Here is a 22,176-nt window from a genome sequence, read left to right as displayed (position 1 = left end):
CGCCAGCCCGCCTTTTACGAACGGGCGGCAGCTCCGTTCCGCCGCGGCGGGTTTCCTCCGGCCCCAGCGGGCCCTTTTCTGCTCTCTGCGCGCTAGAGCCGCAGCAGCCGGGGCGCTGAGGGCGCAGAGGCGCTCCCCCGGCCGGCCGGCGTCCTCCGACCCAGGGACCGCGGCCGGCGCCAGGTGATTTCCCGTCCTCGCCGTGGGGTGCCGCGGGGGGAGGGGCTGGCTGGCCGCGCGCGGCCGCGCTCGCGGCGTGTCCCGCGGCTGGCGTCACCATCGCGGCGGGGAGGGGAGGACGGGCCGGTCCTGGCGGCGGGCGGGCGGGCGGGCCGCGCTGTGCCGTGCTGCGTGGCGGCGGCTCAGAGCTGCTCCTTGGTGCCGCTTTCCCCCCAGGAGTGCCAAGGATGGATGAAGCTGCCGGGGATTTGAAGCAAGCGCTCCCGAACGTGGGTGACAGCGTTCAAATACATGTGGAAGTTCATCAGAAATCAAGCAGGTCTCTCTGATCAGAACTCTACTTGCTGCAACTTGTGTCTTCTGCCTTTTGCGCTCTTGTAGGTGCACGTGTGCCTGCTCTGTATGCTCCCGTGGGTGTCTCTTCCAAAGGCTGAACACACCCGCTTATCTCAGCTGCTCCTTGCGTGCCCTGTGATCCAGCCTCATGGTCAAGTTGGTGGCCGAATTCTGTACTTGCTCCGGTGTATTGTCTCTTGTACAGTAGCGCTGAAAACTGCACACAGTACTTAAGATGCGGTCTCACAAACAGCCAGTAGACAGAAAGAATCACTTTCCCTAAACATTTGCACTCTTGCTAGCATAGCCTAAAATAAGGTTTGCCTTATTTGTAGCAGGGGCACACTGCTGACTCATTGCCAGCTTGTCCACCAGTACCCCTGGGTCCTTTCCTGCAATGCTGCTTTCCATCCAGTCAGCCTCTGGTCTGTGCTGTTGTCTGGGCAGTAGATGGAGAAACAGGATTTCACGCTTCTGTTGAACTTCAAGAGGTTACTGTTAAACTGTACCTCTAGCCTGCAGAGATCCCTCTGAATGGCAGTCCGGCTCTAGTGTGTACTCGCAGCTCTTGCTGCTTTGGTGTGATCCATAGACTTGATGCAGTTGCTTTTCATCCCATTATACAGGCTGTAATTGAAGATGTAAAACCAGTATTGGTCCTGGTATTGACTGCACCACCCCACCTTTCCCCACCTGACTTCCCAGGTCTGCCTTGGTCTTAGTATTCTTAATCACAACCTTTTGAGCTGGACAGTCCAGCCACCTTTATCCAGTCCTTATCTCACCACTGTGGGAGGTTGTGTCCAAGGTGTTGCTAAAATCAAAGTGTAAAATACCCACTGCTCTCTTTTTGTCAGGTTTAAGGAACTGGGAATTTGCACTGGGAATGCATCACTGAAATTGCAAAAATAAGTTGAAGCCTTTCTGAAATCTTAGAATGGTATTCCTTTTCCAATAGTTTTTGTCTCTTCTACTAGAATTCTCCTTATAGCATGTCCCCAGCCTGAGCTATCAGCTGTCCTTGGACGTGAAAGCATAACAGAGCTTCCAAACTAAGTGTTACAAATTCAGTCTAGTGACTTGGCTATGAGGTGGTTTGGTTTTTTTCCTGATGAAACACAGTCAGATTGCTTAACTCATTGCCATTCTTGAAATCTAGCTGTGTCATTTTTTGTCCCCTGATATGACTGCAGATGGAGCAAATGGTATTCTTTAGCTGGTGTCAAACTTGTTCCTTTTGCAAACAAACTGAATTTGGTAAGTTTTTTTCCCTGCAGAATGTTACAGGAGTGTTGAGCAGGTTTGGGGTTTTTTTGTATGGGCTGGTTTTGGGTAGTGGTTAGGGGATTTGGGGGAGGTTGTTTTTTTTTTTTCTTGTCTTTGTGAGATGGAAGCTGTTTTCCATGTAGGCTTAGTGTATGAAATAAAGCACTCTGATATTAGTTCATGCTTCCTTATAAATGTCAATGCCATAAATAATGCTGTTTCTTTCCTGTTAGTGCGGCCAAGAAAGAAGATATCAGAATGAGTGTCTTAAAGCTGTTGAACAGACATAATATCGTGTTTGGCGATTACAAGTGGACAGAGTTTGATGATGGTTTCCTTAGCAGCAATGTGCAGTCCGTGTCAATTGTGGATACGGAGCTGAAACTGAAAGACAGACAGGTATTCACAGTCAAGAATGTACAGCTCTGTGCATATGCCTATGGATTAGTGATAGCCTAAAGACAAAAGCAAGACAGGGTCTACAGGATGATGTAGTATCTTTTATTAGACTGACTGGTATAACCAGGAAAAGGTGGCTAAGTTTTTGGGCCTAAACCCATAATTAGCCTTTGAATGTGAAATATGAAGTATTAAAAGTCTTTTTGTGTCCATTCTAGCCTATTGACTTGAGCAAAAGCAGTCTTTCTCTTCATATTTTTCATCTGAATGAAGAAGGACCAAGCTCTGAAAACCTGGAAGAAGAGAATGAGGATATCATTGCAGCTAACCACTGGGTGCTACCAGCAGGTATGCATGTGATATTTCTGGAACGTCTGGAGCAGTGGTCCTCAAACTACGGCCTGCGGGCCAGATACGGCCCCCCAGGGTCCTCAATCCAGCCCCCGGTATTTACAGAACCCCCCCGCCCCCGCCGGGGGTTGGCGGGGGAAACCAACCAGCCGCAGATGACTGCCTGCCACTTTATCCGCACGCCGGCCCCCTGTTTAAAAGTTTGAAGACCCCTGGTCTAGAGCAATTACAATGAAAGAAAATCTTGGAAAGGCTAAAAGTGTTCATAGGGTTACCTGTTAAAGGTATCATTTGTATATACTGTTTTACCTTTGTCCTTTGTGATGAAACCAATATATTTGGACTTCGTTTGTTATGGTTTTGACTGAACTACTGTACAGGTGATTCCACAACACATTATTTACTTCCACACATCCACAAGTATTACAGAAATAACTGGTGGTGTGGAATAAAACATACAGTCATAATCGGAAATGTGCAAATTTTTAACCTTACAAGCTGCATTCCAGATTTTTATTTGGAGACTCACAAGAAACTCATCAGTTTAAGCATTCATTTTCCAGAGCCTGCATCTAGCTTCTGGCCCCCAAGACAATGCAGCTTTTACATTTGGAACAATCAAAGAAAGAGATTTAGAGTCCTTAGAGTGTTTTCTGAAAATAAGAATAAGGCTTTACTTTGCAATAGCGTGTCATCTCTGTAGCTAACTTGTGCTTGGGGAAGTTGTATTCTGTGCGTGGGAGGAAATGTAAGGGTGTGAGAGACAGTGATTCTGAGACATTTCTTGCTCTGTCCATGTTGTGAAAAGCCTAACTATATGTTGTGCTTCTCTTCAGGAAGAATCCAATCTGATACTTTGACATTACTCCCATATTATTGTGGTTTATAATCATTGAGACTTCCCTGCTTCTCTTTGCTGAAAGCTAGAAACTAACTGCCAGAACTGATTGATACCCATATCACAACTTTAGGGTTTTATGCATTATTCAGCTATGTGCTTTTTTTCATCCTCTACATGTTGATGTTAAAAAAAACCAACCCAACCCATCCACCCAACCAAAAAACCCCCCAACAAACCACACACCCCCAAAACCCCTGAATGATAAAATTGGACTTAGAACCCTCCTCCCACCCCAATTTTTCATAGCTCTCTATCTTGGGGAACTGTAGATCCATCCACTCTTGAGGATGGAAAAGATTTTATTTTTCCTTTCGTGTTAAGAAATTAAGAAGATTAATTTCTCCTTAAAATTATTTGAGAAAACAGGAGTTGTGAAACTGCTGAATTTGTCTGTTAGAAAGTAGTGCTTGCATTACAAGAAAAACATCTGGAGGAAAAGATCTTGTTCTTAATCCTTAATTTTAGTTGAGACTGATTTGAAAACTGTTTTGGGCTGCTTAAAAGTTCCCAGACTGATTTATCCTAAACAGGTATATGTTATATTGCTTTTGCAGCTGAATTCCATGGCCTTTGGGAAAGTCTTATATATGACACTGAAGTAAAATCACACGTAAGTTGCAGATGAATGAGTATTAAAATTGCTTGAGGAGACCTAAGAATTGAAATGTAGCCTGTTTGAAGTATGCTGTATTCCGTGGAGAAGTTATTTGGAAATCACCAGCTCCAAAAATCTATATAGTTTTTGGTACTTACATACTTTTCTGATGTACGCTTAACAAAAGAAGGCAGACCTGATATTTTGAGATTCTGTATCTGAGATACTTGTCAATATGTGCTACTGTGAGGTCAGCTTTGCAAAAAATCTGAGTTTCCTTGTGAAACTGCGTTCAGTGATACTCATGCCACAAATCATAAAGAATTTCTTCATATGCATTGGCTTATTTTTCAGAAATCAGAAGTTTAACAGCTGGAGACGTTGCTTTGGTAGCAGCTTAAAAATTCTCAATTTCCACTTTTGCTTTAGACATATTCATCTGCCTGCATGAAGAAAGCAATAAATGTTCTGTAGAACGGGGTAGAAATTCATTTTATTAAAACACTGCACCTTGTTTTAAGGCTCACTAATTGCATGTTTTTCTAGAAGGGGAGAAGAAAATTGGTGGAAAAAAATAATTTCAAAGAGGCTTAGAAAAGTGTGCAGCATTCTTTGAAATTGATTCTCTATTTCTTCATTGAAGGTTCCAAAAGATCTGTTTTCTCTTTGGTGTGGGTTTTTTTTGATGATAAGGCAATTTTGGTGGCTTGCTATAGCTAAAAGGGAAGTGTGTTGCTATCAGCTGGACTTGCAGTGCTTCCCTTCTACTGTCATTCTTGCTACTTTGCAGTAAACTAATGGAGGAAACGAAATCACTGGAAGTGTTCAACTTGCTGTGTGATGGGCTAATTTCCACCTGCTTTTTGTCCCGTTAATTGGTCCGCTGTGACCATAGCTGATGGTCATGTAACAAGTGGTGGGTGCAGGCTAGGCGGAACAGAACAGGGGTTTAACTGTATTTCTGGCAGCAGCTAGACAATTCATTGGTTTAGCAGTAACATCAGCCAGAACTGTACAAATGCACATTGCATGATTTGACTCGAGTGAGTGTGCTCCCGCTTGAATGCTGGTAAGACATTTGGAAGAAACAAAACAGTTGCTTGGGGTCATTTTCTAGTTTGAACTTTCTGTGCATTCATCAAACATTACAATTTCCAGAGGCTGTAGAACTGTAATCTGAAATGTAGTAATTGTGACGTTAGTAAAAACACCACAAGTGATTCAATTTAGTTGCTTTTGTGACAGCACTCACCAAGATGTTTATTATGCTTGTTAAAATAAAAATGCTTCTACCTGAAGGTTTTGGACATAAATAAATAATTCATTATCTTGTTTATAATACCCTAGGTACAGTATTCTCACTTAAGTCTTTATAACCATCTATAGTATAGCAAAACGTTCTAGTGATGGTAGTTGTTCATTTATAAGGTAAACACCGATTAACACATCCATGTTAAATTAGTGGAACTGCTTTCCAAATCATCTGTGAAAAGACAAGACTAATTAGACTTACTGATGTACTAAATAACAGCAAGTTCATTGCTGTTGACTGTAAGTGTATGCTGGTAGAAAAAAGTGGTAGCTTCTAATGACTAAGAATAGAATTACTTCTGTAAAAGTAATTGTGCAGAATGTTAATTTTTTAAACCATGGAACTGGCTGGTTATGGTTGGGTTCTACAGACTGAAATGGTTGCTGTGAATTTTCAAAATAGTATAGTCAGTGTCAATATAATGACAATGAAAGACATGCTGGATGAAGTTCTGGGTTTTTGTTGTTGCATAATTGCTCCGTCTTGGCCATGAGATACTGCAGGAATGCTACTGTATTGTCATATGAACACATATGAATCCAAAGCACATTACAGGTAACAGCATCAGAAAATAATACGGTATCAGGTGTTATTATTGGTAAAAATCAGTATAGATTCACACCCGAGGTTCATACTGATTTTGTTGAAGAGTACTTCCTAATTCTAGATGAGTCTGAAATGAAGTAGCATTGTTTTTGGAAGCAAGCACTCAGGGAAGTACGTGCAGTTTCCCTTATTTGGAAGGATAACCAATCTGCAAGTTCTTTACAGTGGCTGATACAAGTGCTTCAGTAGAAAGGAACTAAAATGTGACAGGAAATGCTTTCTTTGGTGGTTTGACTACAAAGTGAACACACATATAGGTGTACAACTGCTAAGCAGGACCTGGAGTTTGAGTCTTGACTTTCTATGCTTGGGCAGTTTGTGTTTTAAAGGCATACTATAAGTAGGATGAGGGAAAAAGAAAATAATTTCACTTCCTCTAAGCATTTAATCTGTTAATGTAAAAGTTCTGGAACTCCAGTTGTGCCCTGTACATGCTATTCTTTTTCCTGAGGGCAGGAAGGAAATTAATTTCCAATGTTTGCAGAAAGAGAATTTGCCTATGACTAAAAGACGTGACCACACCCCCCCGTGTTTTTTTTGTTTTGTTAAGACTACACAATAGACATAATTAGGAGATTGCTGGTGTTTATAATTGTATTTGCTGATATGTCTCTAATTTGTGTGTCTCTTTTTCTCCTCTTCAATTAGTTACTTGATTATGTGATGACAACACTACTATTTTCTGACAAAAATGTTGACAGCAACCTGATAACGTGGAACAGAGTTATTTTGCTTCATGGTAAAAATTATCTGTCTTAAACCAAGTGGATTCATTGGCCATTTGTTTATATTTTCCTTCTGGAAAACCTTGTATTGCACTTCTATGTAGTGAAATTAGATGATCCAAAAGCAGCGGATTCAGATTAAATGTAACGTCATAATCAAATCAATGTTCAGATGTGTTATGTTTTGCAGGAATTCAAATTCTGAAATGTACAATGCAGTGACAGTAGCTGGGTTTTTTTATTTTAATTTTTAAGTGATATCCTTTCTCTTTTTTTGTACAAAGTGCAAAAGTAATGCAGATACTGAGGACGTTAGGAGCCGTATTTTAGTTTACAGTTCTATCACAGTGTTAAAAAAATTAATTATGGCTTTATAAAAAACTTTAAAGGAAACTGTGAAATCACTGTGTAAATTGTGTTATAAACATCGTGTTCTATTGCCAAGCACGAAGACAATACTCCCATGAATTTAGTTATTACTATTTCAGTGAAGCCGTAATCTTCAGTCAGTCCTAGCTTACTGTGGAGGTTATTCCATAAACGAGTTTAACATCAACTGAATCCATTTTCTTGCAAACTGCAGCTTGCTATTGATTAACTACAATTTTGTTGTCATCAAGAATAGTATTCAAAAATAAAAGGTCATAATGGAAATGTTTGTTATGACTGTTATTATACTTTATAACTCTCAGTTATAACTCAGTTTAGAAGCTGCAGGACATTTTTGTTTGGAAAACTTTATTTCAGACTGTTAACAGTATATTCATGATAGATAAATTTAATTTGAGCAATGAGCTCTTTACTGTGATCATGAAGATTTTAATACTGGGAAATCTGCAACTGTTGCAATGCAAAACATATTTATGCTGTAATGGCAGTACTGACTGCATGAAACTACTGTCAAGTGGTTGACGTTATCGGTTTGTTTAGTGTAGTTGTTTAGCTACACATCTCCTGTACTATGAAGAGTCTGTTTAACTGTGCTTGTACTTGTCTGGAGAAAGTCTGTGAGGCCCTTCCCATAGGATGTCAAGCCAGATCAAAAGATTTGTCCCAGAGCATACTTGCTGACATGGTCTGGGTTGCCCTGTGGTAGAGGTTTCTGGGAAAGTGGACAGCTGATCAAACTGCGCATGATGTGTTTCTGTTTTGCATGTTAGAGTATGTTTCAGGAAGATACAAGTTTAAGCATAGCTAGGGTGATACACTTAGCTTCTGTGGCTGTTGAGTATTTTAACTGTATGATGCCTGCATGCAGACTATTACACTGTATTAATAATTGAAAACTATATAAATTCAAAGCTCAGCTGTAGACTGTAGTGTCCTACATTCCCAAAATATATTCTCAAGATACTCCGGTATTTGCAATCATTGTCTGCTGTATTTTTATTCTACAATTAGTGCTGTAATGAAATATAGTTAAAAAGATGTTACATGTCATTAACAGTCTGATGCAGATTCTATGTAATGTATGGATTTGATTTCAAACCAGGCCCTCCTGGAACTGGGAAGACCTCTCTTTGTAAAGCATTGGCTCAGAAGCTGACAATTCGACTGTCATCCAGGTGATAATTTTTTTTTAATTAGTCTGCTTTGTTCATTGTTCTTTTTCAGTAGCCCAAAAGTATTTAGTATTTGACTTCAGGTAAAAGATGCCAAGTGCTAATGTTCATAGTTCTTTCATAGTGCACCTGGCTAGCAATAAAATTGATCTGATAGAGAAGCTGGTTAGGATATTTTAATGCCTTTAAAAATATGTAATTATTTGTGCCCAGGTATGTAAAACAAATTCCAGTGGCAATATAGTCATTTGTTTGTGCTCACATTGTATATCAATGAATATTAAAGGACAAAGGATCACAGAGTATCGAGCTTGCTATTTGTATCTTCATGTTCGAGAAAGCCTATTTTTAGTAGGTAGTGATTTTGTAACCCATTTGTGTTGTACTTGGATTGTCTGGATGCCACAGTGTGCAGAGGTCAGTCTGTATCTCAGACAAGTAACGAGTTAGCCTTAAACTTCATAGCAACTTTATATAAATTTATATAAAAGAATGTTATATAAAATACTAGGTGAAACATAAATAATGTGTAAATATTGGAGTACTCTTGACTCTAGCCCAAGCTGAATTGACGATAACCACAGATTACATAATGTGTGGCTGAGATATTTTGTCCTAAGGATATCCATGCAAAGCTAAGTAAATAAGCTTCATGTTTTATGTGTTCATGCGATACTGAACAAAATCTTACATGAACAGAAGAATGAGGCCATTAGCAAGGTAACTGTTACTTAAAGTATGTTTAAATAGCACCTGTTCTAATGAAGGAATTCTGATAGCAATTTAATGTAAAGATTTCTAGTGAGATGTTTCTGGAAATGACACTTAAACTCAAAACAGGTATTATATTTTGAAAAGTAATTTAAAGTATTAATTCACAGAATTCCAGGGTTGAAATGGAGGGAATGAGACTTATGGAAGTTAATGATGTCACTAACTTTTATTCACCATAGAGTTGATACTTCTTTCTCCCTTCATACTTTAGGTATAGGTATGGACAGTTAATTGAGATAAACAGCCATAGCCTTTTCTCTAAATGGTTTTCTGAGGTATGTATTGATGTAGCTAATGAAGTAGAGCTTGTTTTTTAGAAGTTGCAGTTTCTGTTGAGCTTGTTTCATAAAATAAGTGTGTGCACTGAAGATTACGCAGAATAATTATTGTGTTTGAGAGCACCTAAATAGAAATTATATTAGAAAGTTACTTTAAAAAAACAGATATTTCCGTCTTTAAATATGGTAAGGCTTGAAAAATTGTTTGGTAAGGCAACAGTTAAACGTATGCGTATGGTGTCTTTCTAGAGTGGCAAGCTTGTAACCAAGATGTTCCAGAAGATTCAAGAGTTAATTGATGACAAGGATGCTCTTGTATTTGTACTGATTGATGAGGTATGATTCTGATAACACTAATGTGCATAAAATTTAGCAAAAGTTAAAGTGATGGGAGGGAACTGTGGTAATGCTCATTTGTAAAGAACAATAAAAGCATATTAATGCTTTTGTATGTTACATAACTTTATGCAGAAGAGTGACTTTTAATCTTGACTGCTGCAGATTTGGGAGGAACACAGTGTGATTTAGCAGGCAAATTACAGCTGAAAATGAAGCAAAACCTTCCTTGGCAGAACTTCCCTTGCTGCTCTGTGTTTAAAAGTGGAGTATTGCTTTAAACTTCAAATTAATTATGCTCTCTCATATGTTGTAAAGCCCTAAAAAGCATTATTATGGTTCCGTTCATAGTCTAACTTCTCTTCAGACTTGCATACATAAGCAACTTTACTAAGTATGTGCTTTATTAAGCTTTGTTATATTGGAGTCCTATGGGAGAGCTCATTCTAAATTCAATGTATTCATTATTCTGTTGTGTTTGTTCTGTCCCTCTCCCAGCCCCCAAAATTTAATTAAAGTGAAAACCAGCCTCCATTCTGCTGTCTAAACAGGAACTTCACTCACTATACTTTGCTTCCTTGACATTGCTCTCCCTGTCTCTGTAAATTCCTACTTAGCAAAAGATTTTGAAGATGAAGTTTTAGATACCAGACACAAGGATCTGAAATTGTATCTTCTGGGTTATTTGCTTGTTACCAGCACTTCAAGTGTGCAGTCTTTTATGTTTTTGTTGGGGTTTTTTTTAGTGTTTGGTGATATTTTTTTGTTGTGTTTTTCACTGGTGGGTTTGGTTTTTTCTAGGTGGAAAGCCTCACGGCAGCCCGCAGTGCCTTCAAGGCAGGCACAGAGCCTTCAGATGCTATTCGTGTGGTGAATGCTGTACTGACACAAATAGATCAGATTAAAAGGTAAGCTCATATTATTCCAACGGCAAAAGGTAATTGGCAATTTCAGGATTCTTGCTAATTCTTATTTCCTACTTGGAATACTAAATCAAATTGGTTAGTGAACTATTCTTTGTTAATGGTGCTAATCATGAAAAGAAATAGGAGTAATCCAGCAGAACATTTTGCATGTAACTGAGTGAACCATCAAATCTACAGATGGTATACTTCCTTTAAAGCTAGGGAGGGACACAGGACAGGTGGTCATGGTATCTGCTTGCAGAGACAAGAATAAGATCAATGAAGAATTTGTTCATTATGTACAGCTTCTGGATGTCAATCTAAAGCAGACTTGCACAACACATGGCTTGGTGTGCTGGATTCCGTGCAGCATACCATCTTTTGTTCTATTACTGCCACTTCCCTTTTGGCGTGTACTTGGCTCTTCACAGAAACAAAGGTGCCCTAGTATTTGGGCCTGTCTTGTGGCTCATTAAAGGTAAGCGGCATAAGCCACCTGTGTCAGAGTTCACAGGCTTCATCTAAAAATGTCTATGGTTAAGAATGTTCTTTCAGTATTTCTTAGAGCAAGGAGACGTTAACATCTGTTTTAAGCTCATTCTAATGTCAGCTGTGGTTAGAATGTGTCACATTGCCAGTTAAACTATATACTTTCTACTGAATTAAAATGAAAAACATATAGATGAAAGGTTCACATTTATGAGTTGTCTTTTCATAATTTTTTTTTTTGGGTGGCAGAAACTGTGCCAGTGGGTTCTAGATGGTTAATGTATATCATGTCTAAAATAGGTTTAGACAAACTATGGACACTTGAGAAACAGCTGAAAGAGACTATGCATTGAAATAGATCGGTGATAACTGGCCAAGAGCTTCAGGTCATTTATTGTAATTGCTGGCTGACAGGAGTGGTATGACTGTTTTTTGCATGAAATGGCTTGAATCAGAAGGAGGGAGGTATCAAATTGCCAGTCACAAAAAGAGATAATTTTTATACATGTGACCTAAAAATCTACTTTTATCTTGAAGGTATCCCAATGTCGTTATTCTGACTACTTCAAATATTACGGAGAAAATTGATATGGCCTTTGTAGACAGGGCTGACATAAAGCAATACATTGGACCTCCATCCACTGCAGCAATATTTAGAATATATCTTTCTTGCTTGGAAGAACTGATGAAGGTAATGTTTTGAAAGCAAGACTGTAAAATGTCCTATTTTAATAAATTCCATGTTTTAATCATACTACCTAAATAACAAAAATACACAAATTTCATTACTTCTGTATTTCCACTCTTACTGTAGAATTTAATTTTGAATATATTTAAGGTTTTCATACGACAGTGTATCACTCTTCTTTCTAGTGTCAAATAATATATCCTCGACAGCAGCTCCTGACACTCAGAGAGCTAGAGATGATAGGCTTCGTAGAAAATAATGTGTCAAGGTTAAGCCTAGTATTAAAAGAAATCTCAAGGTAAGATTCTGAAATTTTATATGGATATATATTTATATAATGAGTTGTGGGATGATGTATAAAATTAATAGAATTTCAAAATGGCTAGAGTTCTAAAACATCTCAATTTTTTTTCTATTAGGGTTAGTGCAGAACCTTTCAGGGGACAAAAAGTGGAAGTGATTAGGACTTGCCAACATTTCTTAGTCTCAGGTCTGGCTTGGCTTAGTACTGGTTCTGGTTTCAGCTCTGCCCTTTGAAGTCCTCTTGACAGATTGCTGGTGGGATTAGTGAGATGCTTTAGGTTTCTGTGGATATTGTGAATTGTAACACTGTTTAGCGGGAATAGCATTGGCCTTAGTTCCTGCTAAGGAAGTATCTTGGAATGCCTTGCAATCTACTAAATCAGGTTTTACCATCAAGATGTAAGTGGACAGAGGTAAAGGGGAAACGAATGAAGTGTAAATGGAGAGTATTATGATTTGCTGAGTATGCTAATAGAGCAAATAAGTCTTTCGCTACACCATAACAATTCCTGAAACAATAAAAATGATATTCACATAATATTTTTTTCCAAAGTGCTGGTCCCTATGGAACAAAATAAAATAACATCCCTAAAGTCAGGAAAGTATGTTTTCCTTCTGTTTCTGAAGTATGCAGTCTTGACCAGTGAAGAGCGGAGTAAAAGTGAGTTTTTCCAGGCATAGAGGTTAGGGTTCTACATACGGAGGGGTGCTTGGAGGAGGTAGGAAGGCGTAACAAGTTGGTGAGGTAAAGGAAGCTCTGTGTAGATGGTGGGAAGAGGGAGATAAGCTATAGCTCTAAGGTCCATCCTTCAAAACGGATTTTTCAAGTCCTTCCAAGAGTGGATGGAAGATTGTATCTGTACCATACCCTTTCAGTGTAAACATTCCCCCAAGTTCATGAGATATGGCACAGTGATGTGAAGGGCATGATGTAAGTGTAGCCGGGCAAATGTGACAATACCATTTCTGTACCCTTGCCTTTCTGTGCTGTATAGCCTCCCATACGCTGAAGTTGTGCACTTCCTGCTTCTGCTAAAGGTGCTGCAAGTGACCTGCTGAATTGTAATTTGAGGGGTTTTTAAGAGTAGCTTATGGGAGAAACAGAAAAAGGAAAGGTGGTCTTTTAAGAGTGGATATTTAGCATTTAAGCAGGACTTATCTTTGTTTTACTGTAGAAGAAGTGAAGGTCTTAGTGGCCGGGTCCTGAGAAAACTTCCTTTCCTAGCACATGCGCTTTATATTCAAGTAAGTTTATTCTATTCATTATATTTTGATTTGGTTTTGAGACAGGTGGGAAACATTTGGGCACTGCCTGAAGTAAAAGATTGGGCCTAAACCATCTTTTTACTCTAAATTGCATGTTTCTGTGGCTTTGTAGACTGAAACAATTTTGTGCTGCCCATAATGTAAAATGAGATTGAAGAAGACGGGGGGACTGACCTGTCCAACAGCATTCTACTTTAATTGTGAGAGAACATTGATATTGGTTCTGTGATAATTTCTTGCTGAAAGAAAACTCTCTGCCACTTTATTTATAATATTAATTTGTTAAAAATCTCTTTTGAAGTGAATCCACAGTAGTAGTGATTGACTCATTTTCCATAGCTTAACTATGACTTTACTATGCTAGCTTGTTTAAAATAAACCTGCAGTTTCATGTTTTGTAGCATTTTGGAAATTTTGTAACATGGAAGTCAAATATTTCTCTTTTATATACTGTGATTTGTATGTAAAAATTATGTATGCCTATTGCTGTAGTGTGTCTTAACGCAGTGTTGTCTTACTTTCAGTCCCCCAGTGTTACAATGACAACATTTCTTCAAGCTCTTTCACTTGCAGTAGACAAACAATTTGAAGAAAGAAAGAAACTTGCAGACTGTGTGTGATACTCCACTGTTTTATATTTGTCTGTATTGTTAATACTGAAAATTACATATTTTTCATACAAACTGTGTACAAACTTATGTGTGTCTGTAAAATAGATTGTCAACACCTTAAAAAACCTGGAATGCCTAACCTGGTTTTTCAAAACATTCATTAATAAACAATTCAGAAATTTTACAGCCTATTTTTCAAAAGCTTTATTTCAAATGCCAATAAGAGGAATTTGTAAAAAATTCTTACTAGAAGTCAGTTGTTAAAAAGTGGACAGCCTTCTGTTCCTTATTTCTTAATCATTAACTTTCTATTCATGCATCAGTTTTTATACTTCTGATTTCTTTTATATTTGTAATAGCAATAGAAATTCAGTCTTTGGATCTGATATTTGTGCCATAAAATGCACTATCTGTTATTGCTTCTGAAAGAACAAGCATGAAACTGGGAAGGACTTGAAGTGCTCAGCAATGGCCCAGACCTTTTATACTGATAACTCTTTATATGGAAATTTAATATCAAGTATTACTTTTTTTTTATTACATCAGATTCAAAAGTTTAAAATCAAGACCTCACTTAATTGTATTTTGTAATACTGCTTTTTCTGTTGTTGCAAGGATGTGAACTAGAGTGGACTGTGTTTTCTCAACCATGGTTTCTCACTGAAGAGTAACTACGATGCATTAAGAAAGGTTCTTTAAAGTGCATGAAGTTCCGTTTTGTTTTACAAACATGACATAAAATTTGCAAATCATCTGGGGAGAAAAAATATTTTGTACTGCAAAAGCTAGGGAATGTATGCATCTGGTTCCTAAAGGAACAGAGTCAACTTTTATATGATAAATATATATCCTATATAATAATTGTTACAAAACTGTCAACTCTTCTTTTTCTTCTGTATTTACAAGTATTTTTTATCTGCAGTCAGCTAAAAGAATGAAATGTTAGGGGAGTTTCCAGATTAGAAGTTTATTTTTTCTTAAAGGAACATAAACCAGTGAGATTTAAGTTGGTGATACCCAGTTAATGCATGCCTCCTAGCTGTTGGTATTGGAAGTATTTCAATGATAGTGCATTTTGTTACTTCCTTGTCTGTATCTTTTAAACCAATGTTTTAATATACAGTCATGAGATGAAAGATTTTTGTCACAAGCTATTTTTATTAATGAATGCTATAAACTGCATTAAAAAATTGTACAGAACTTGTCAAGTGCTAGTAAGTTTTTATTATGGCACCTGTATTTACGTAAAGAGAATGTCTGTTAAGCCTAAGTGTCTGTTTATTATATTGCTTTTGAAAATAACTTATTAAATATTATTCCCTATCCACCCCCAAAAAAAGAAGGGGGGTGGGGTGGGAGAAGATTGTACCAAATTCAGTCCTTTGCAATTGTGTGCTCTATTTTTCTCACAATCATTGTTTTGGAAATACTAGTACATGGAAGAAACTTTGCTATAAGACGACTACTGAAAGGCAAAATCCTAAACGGCCTCTAATCCACAGTGGATTTGTGGCTTTTGAAGTAAAGGATGTAGAGACTTTAAAGGAGTGTTCGTTCAATACAGGTGTATATTACACGTGCCTGCCTTGATCCATCTAATAGATACTGGTGTACTTCCAATTAATGCAAAAGCATGGAATTACCTTCTGGTCTGTATTTGAGATTCTGTAAGAACTGTGGGGGCTCCACGTACTGCACGGTGTTCGTGTTTTACGAAGGGTGTATACTTTCCCTCTGCTTCAAAAGCAGACCTTACTAGCACTGCTTGTTTGCAGACGTATTGATTATATCAAGGTTATAAAAACTGAAGACCAGCTGTTCTTGCAGTTTACTACTACTCCCCTCCTTATTCCTTGATCTGAGATGTAGTTTACCTTTACTCAAGTATTTCTACTCAAACTAGGACACACTGGCATTCTGAAAGTTGGGTGGAATTTAAAGACCATTTTTAGTATGTGCCATTTTGCTAATACATTAATTTGTGCTATGGCTGACAATAGTTTAATCTTTTATTAAGATCCTAGTTTACTAATTCTGATGTGTGATTGATTTGAGTTGGTAATTCCAGAAAGAAAACACAAGGGAGGCTTATTTCTCCCTGTTTTCCCATTGTGTGGAAAGTACTGCCCTGCATAGAATGGGCATCTTGCATTTTTTGATTGTTTTTCTCTTGGGGAATTTTAGTTCAACACAATTTTAAATTCTAAAACCTTTTAAGATAATCGCTCTCAAAGAGGTTGTGTTTGTTTTGGAGGGATTTTCTGCTACTTCTCTTGATGATACGTTCCTTTATATCAGAGTAAAAATAAATTAAACTAGGCAACATAAAATGCAGGGCTTTACTACAGCCTTGAGGTGAGGCTATGCAGCTGGAAGAGGGTGTTTGGGAGGTTCTAGACTGAGCTGTTTCCATCTTGTATTTAATGACCATCTACTCTGAAGTACGCACATTTTCTGCTGAACAAAAACATGGTCATGTTCCCCTGTGGAATCTTGTTTAGCCTTTTTTTGCAAACAGTTTTATTTTAATGAAGGCGGATGAAGAATGTTTGTACTCTGCTTGGATTGTCTTACGGATTTTGCGGGCTGCTATAAGGAAGGAAACGTTGGATATGAAGAGTCCTCAGAGTAACCTTCTTCCCCAAGTCAGTGCAGCTCTGTTAGGTGCTCAAAGTGCAGCGTCTGCCGCTGTTCTTCCCACAGGAGACTTGGTGGCCACGCATTAATCCTCCTTTTTCTTTCCGTGCTCTGTTAATGGCTATATTGAGGGAATAGTCCTCTTTTCCAGGTACAATTCAGAACAATTCTTTGATTTTCAAACGTAACCATAAATTAAAACAATTATTTTTAGGCACGCACAAAGTCCTACCTCGTTCTTAGCGGATGGCTTCTAATCGTGCTCCAGGCCACTAGATGGCCAGCAGAGCCTGAGCTGCCGCAAGCCGCGCGCAGGGGATGCTGACAGCGGTCCGGGAGCCCGAGGGGCACTTTGCTGCCGAGAGGATCCCGCTTCAGAACGTGGTGTTAGCTGTACCGCAGCGCAGCTCCTTAGAATTTCTCTGCTTAACCACTTTTGGACTTTTTGGAAGAGAGCTTTTGGACTACAAAACGTTCTGCCAAATAAAAAGAAGCTGTCGCAGAATGTGATCCAAAGATGAAAACCAGTTTTCCACACTATGGCAGAATTTATTTTATACTGTAGTTTAACTGTCTCATCTGCTGGGTGAGGGGTTTAGAAAAATATTTGGGATCTAGGTCACTATAGGCATAGATGATGGCATTTTGAGCCTGGTGAAGGCAAAGACTTTCAGCATAGCACATTAAAGTGTGTGGAACATAGGATTTTATAACAGTTAAGTAATCCTGAAATAGCAAAGTAAAATCCTGGGGGTTTTTGCTTGCAAAAAGCAAACAGACGCTTTGTCAAGCTGAGCACTGCTTATTTTATGAGATATTTCTGTGACTAATATTTTTTCCAAGCAGTGAAAAGTGTTCATTTCTGATCCAGATCCTATGACATGATTTTCAAAATAGCGGGAGAGGAGGTTGAAGAAGGAAGGCTTTTATTACCCAGTTTATCCACTGGAAATTATGCAAAACCAGTGATTTTTCTAAAATGCATCTTAAGTAACCATCTAAAACTTTGGACCTGTGGAAATACACAATTCATTTCAAATGATCCTATTTCATGGCTCACTGTCAGTGCAGTGTTGCACTTCATAATTTTAAGTTTAGAAAGAGATGAGAACCCAGGGTAGGAGAGCCAAGGCCAGACACTGAGAACAATATGGTGATTTTAAAGGAAGCTTCTAGAGATCGACAGAGGGGTTGTGTTTAATTCATTTATATGTTATAGTGTTTGTGAGACAATGAAGTTGATGTGGTCCACTAAAAAGTGTCAGGTAATTTGATAAAGAATGAGGATGCAGATGCATGCATTTTAAATCAGGCATCTGCAGTTGCATGTCAAAACTGCTGGGTCTGAGACAAAATATCTTTGTCTATAAATATTAATGCTGGTACACTGAATTCTCTAAGGAACATCTCTGAGCTTAAAGATAATTCAGATCATTAAAGAAGCACTACTTTGCTCACCTTCAAGCCAGATGAAATTGTATTTCACACATAACAAACCTTTATTAGAACAATGATTGCAGGTCCAGTGAAGTCTTCTGGGTAGACTTGAGTAAAAAACATTGTATATAAAGCTCTGGTGTTCTGTCCATTAAGGAGAAATTATATACTTTGTATGGAATAATTCTCTCCTTTTACTTAATAAAAATTACATTTACTTCATAATTCTTCCTGCTGTTTTTATCATCTGTTCTGTGCCATGTAAAGAAATCCACTACTCACACTTTTGCTCTGACATACTCCAAACACGTTTCTGGGCAAGTTGCTTATCTTTTCATCACTCCAATTTTCTTACCTGTGATTTGACTGCAAACATGTTTTAAGTTTCCATCCAGAGCCGACCATTCTAATTCCTTGCAGCAGTTTGCTAGCTTGTTCACACTGGTGCACAACTTGCAGAACTCTGTGGAAGAAGCAGCAAAGGAGCTGTTGGGGAAATGGCCTGAAAGAATTTTGCTGCTAGAGAGGATGATCACCAAACGAATCCACCTGGGGTAACCATTAATCATTGAATGGAGCTGTTGCCCTGCTCTGGGCAGTAACCTTCAAGGGATAGGCTGGCACTTAGCCTCCTCAGCGTGGCAGGTGTGAAGCCCTCAAAAACCACCCTGCCGGTGGGGAAGCCCCCAGCCCCAGGCGGCAGGGCTGTGCCCCCCTGCCGAGGGGCCCGGGGACATGCTGCCGTTCCTGTGCTGCTGCAGGGTCATGGCGCATTCTGCTGCAGGTGCAACTTCTCGCTTGAATGTTGCTCGGCGTGATCTTAAACCCTGCAAACTTTTTTGCAGTTTAAAACCTGCAAACATGTGGCCTTGTGTCAAGCCACGATACGAGCACCACGGCTTCGGGGCCATGCGTAAATACACAAAACACAAACCGAGGCCACTCAGTTTTACCATCTGCTATCAATAAAACCGGAGAACCCCGTTTTTTCTAGTGTCTTGACACTGCACATAGGAGCTTGCTATGTTTCAATGTAGAACTCAGCTTATAATAACAGATAGAGAGAAATAAACCATCTACAGTAGCTCTTACCTTTATGTGTATGTCAGACAGACTTACTGGCTGACTAAATATTAATCCATCCCCCTACATTCTTCAAAGAACAGGATATCTTATTAAAATAGTGCACTGGTGGTGAGAAGTGCCAACCAACGTTGTCCCTGATCGTTGCAGGGGGTTGGACTGGCTGGCCTTTGGACGTCCCCTCCAACCCAAGCTGTTCTGTGATTCTTTGGTCTGACTGAAAGACCCTTAATGTCGCTGCAAGGCTTAGGTCTTTCTTTTGATTTTGGAAGGCTTTGGGATCAGGCTTGGTCCACAGAGCAGGTGTAAGAGCCAGAGGTAGCCCGGAGCTTCCCTGCACTTGCCCACTGCAGCTCTTCAGACAGAGCCCCAGGCAGGGAGCACCATGGCAGCTTGCCCGCACTGCGCCCCCGAGGATGTGGCCACTGGAAGGTGCTTTGTTTCACCCTGCATTGCTGGAAGAGCACCCAAGTAGGTTGTTCATGGGCAACCTCTTGTGCTGGCAGCCCCCAGAGCCACCCAGTAAGGTATTCTGCTTCCAAAACACATTTTTCAGAGTAAAGACTAACCCTGGAAGAACCACCTTTATTTTGAGGACTGGGAAGTTATCAAATTACTTTGTTAAACGTTTGATTACACTCACTCTAAAGGCTGATGTTTGCAACACACAAGTACCATTGCTGGGAGGTACCATAAGCAGAAGTACACCTAGCGGGGAGTGATGTGCCAGTTAATGTTTCCCACTCAGAAAAAAGCTGTCTTGGCACAAAGACACTAAGGGCAGCCCTGGATCCGATGCCTGTAAGATTATCCTGTCAGCTTTACTGGCCAAATGAAATATACAACAGACCTTGAAACAGAATCCAAGTGTTTAACTGCTTATTAAGGTGTAGTATCGCTTAACTTCCTGTGACTATTTCCAGTTCTAGCAATTATTTTCCTAACTACATTGTTGGTATAAAGCTATGGGTTTTTTGTAACCTTGCCTTTAACTCTGTCTAGTCTGTAAATACACATAAAACACTCCTAAAAACTACCTTCATGTTGCTTTGGCAAATACGCATCACCTGCACTAAAGAAGACACTAGTGCATACGGGTTTGTCCGTCCCTTGACATACTCTGCTCAGATAGAGCCTGTGGAGATTGTGAAGAGGCAGCTGCAGGTGCCCTTAGAGGCAACCAGAGCTGGTGAAACAAACATCTGTGGGTGGGCAAGCAGCTTTACAGTAGGAAGGGTTGATGATTTGGGAACAATCCAAAAACTTTGACACATTCTAATTCAGAAAAGCATTTATCTGGAGTAGTTCAGTATAGTCCTTTGCTTGGAGTTCCTCATCAGTGCAGGAGACTACTTCTGTGCTGAAAGTTAGGTGCCCAAGTTAGGTTTTTAAAGGACCTGAGTCCAAAGACTCTGACTGCCTAAAGAGTTTTCTTGTAGTAGATTTGTTTAAAGCAGCTATTTTGACTAGTTAACACTTCTGCTGTAAAGCATCTCATCTGAGCTGCTCCACCAGCTCCTTTTCCACTTAGTCCAGGGAAGGCTTGAGTTTCTAATGGAATCTAAATAAACAACAGAAAAACTGTGATGGGCACACAGAGAAGCTAAGGTGTGTTTCCAGGTACCGACTTAATTGTACTGCTTTTGTTGCTTTGTTTCTTGAATTACCTCACTGTATATCCCTTCTAACATTTTATCTGATAAGTTGTATGCCTTCTTTCAGTGTTTAAGCACCTGTGGTACCACTACTTAGGTGCCAAGTTTAAATTTAGTTTCTAGGAATACTACGGTCTGCAGCCTAAATAAAACATATTTACAAATAAAATATGATAAAAGGAACTTTGACAGCATTTCCTCTCCCCAAAGTCCTATAAGCTTGGCTGAACTAAAATCCTAAAAAAACCCAAAACGCACATGCAAGAGAAACAAACAAACAAAATAATCATTGACCTATCTAGGAAGGTTCTTGCTCAGCCCAAGGAATTAAGCAAAGCAGACACCAGAACTGGTAAGAAAAAGGTATGGTAGTACACCAGAAGCCATACAACATCGCTGGAAGGTGCAGAACAAAAAATCTGCACAAGTGACTATTTTTAGAAATAAATTCTGAGGTCAACTGTATGAATAAATACTGAGATTGCTGATTACAAACCAGGAACTCTCCCGTACAGGTGATGATTTTGCATATAACCCATTTACACAAGCATATATATTAGTCTCTCTGATTGTGGTAATCATACCGTGCAAATTAGATGAATGACTGTAGAAGATTTTTCAATAAGTGTGCGGCTAATCTATTTGAGTAAAAATCTGCTGACTTAAATTTTGGATAATTATTATCCTTTCTCAGTAAAAGCATTTGGAAATGACAGAAAAAGCAGTCTGACAGCAAGGCTGGCTTCTTAGGGGGAATAATAATATTACTTTGAGAAATTTGTGTGGGAGGTTTAACATTTGTTCTGCTTCCCTCTTTTTCTCTCAGGAACATAAAACAAATATGCAGATGGTGCCATGGGAACTAGAACAGCATTTGTTTTTCTGGAAGGCCTCTTTTCTGCATTAACCTGCTGCCAATTATTGTTCTAACATTCAATTCTTGTTTGTAGATTGCATATTAAATGTGATGTAGAACAACACTTCTGAAATTGAACGTTAAGTTTTGTGAAGTTTTCATATAACTAAATCACTGAACCTTTGGGGAGCGTAACCTAGCCCTAAATGGAATAAAAGATTTGTGTTGACTGATGGCTCCTTTGATAAGGAAACAGCCAGCTGCAGTTCTGTAAGTTTTTATACCAGCAATCTGCTTTTCATTATCCACATCAGAGGTTACTCCTTTCTGAAGGAACTGTGAACAGGTTTCTCACAAAAAACATGAGTAGTCAGAAACAGAATTGATACACTTGTCCTAGAAGCATTAACCTTCTGCTCATGCTTTGTTCAAAAAAGTGAGAACAGCAGCGATCTTTGACTTGAGAGCTAAAACCACCCACCCCCACCCACCCTTCAAGCTCATTTTCCTATCTTTTTCTAAGGAGGATGCTAGGAGGTAGCTAACTTTGGCAGGCCTCAGAACCCGGGGGACTCCTGCTGTCCCAGCCCACCAGATGCAAACCTGATGCTGCTCCATGTCCCTG

At 39.2% G+C, this 22,176-nt stretch overlaps 1 protein-coding gene across 2 annotated transcripts; it reads left to right on the top strand.

The window, feature by feature from the left end:
* Positions 1 to 41: 41 nt before the first annotated feature.
* TRIP13 (thyroid hormone receptor interactor 13) lies at positions 42 to 15,260 on the top strand. Of its 2 annotated transcripts, XM_056330164.1 has the most exons (14): positions 42 to 183; positions 397 to 499; positions 2,016 to 2,181; positions 2,400 to 2,529; positions 3,988 to 4,043; positions 6,595 to 6,685; positions 8,164 to 8,236; positions 9,219 to 9,282; positions 9,535 to 9,621; positions 10,423 to 10,529; positions 11,553 to 11,706; positions 11,889 to 12,001; positions 13,182 to 13,251; positions 13,797 to 15,260. In XM_056330164.1, exons 2-14 carry the CDS (start codon positions 408 to 410, stop codon positions 13,890 to 13,892), a joined length of 1,299 nt encoding a protein of 432 aa, XP_056186139.1. In that variant the 5' UTR covers positions 42 to 183; positions 397 to 407; the 3' UTR covers positions 13,893 to 15,260. The 2 variants fall into 2 exon arrangements, with proteins under 2 accessions (XP_056186139.1, XP_056186140.1); XM_056330165.1 differs by lacking the exons at positions 42 to 183; positions 397 to 499 and adding an exon at positions 506 to 715.
* Positions 15,261 to 22,176: the final 6,916 nt, after the last annotated feature.

This window comes from Falco biarmicus, chromosome 3, assembly GCF_023638135.1.
Source record: "Falco biarmicus isolate bFalBia1 chromosome 3, bFalBia1.pri, whole genome shotgun sequence".
Classification (NCBI taxonomy): domain Eukaryota; kingdom Metazoa; phylum Chordata; class Aves; order Falconiformes; family Falconidae; genus Falco; species Falco biarmicus.
Note: the sequence above shows the minus strand (reverse complement) of the source record. Positions and strands in the feature narration are given on the sequence as shown.

Coding starts and splice junctions, on each gene's coding strand:
- TRIP13 (XM_056330164.1), top strand. CDS start 408: ATGGATGAAGCTGCCGGGGATTTGAAGCAAGCGCTCCCGAACGTGGGT. Junction 8,237..9,218: donor ACAATTCGACTGTCATCCAG/GTGATAATTTTT, acceptor TTCATACTTTAG/GTATAGGTATGGACAGTTAA. Junction 10,530..11,552: donor CAAATAGATCAGATTAAAAG/GTAAGCTCATAT, acceptor TTTATCTTGAAG/GTATCCCAATGTCGTTATTC.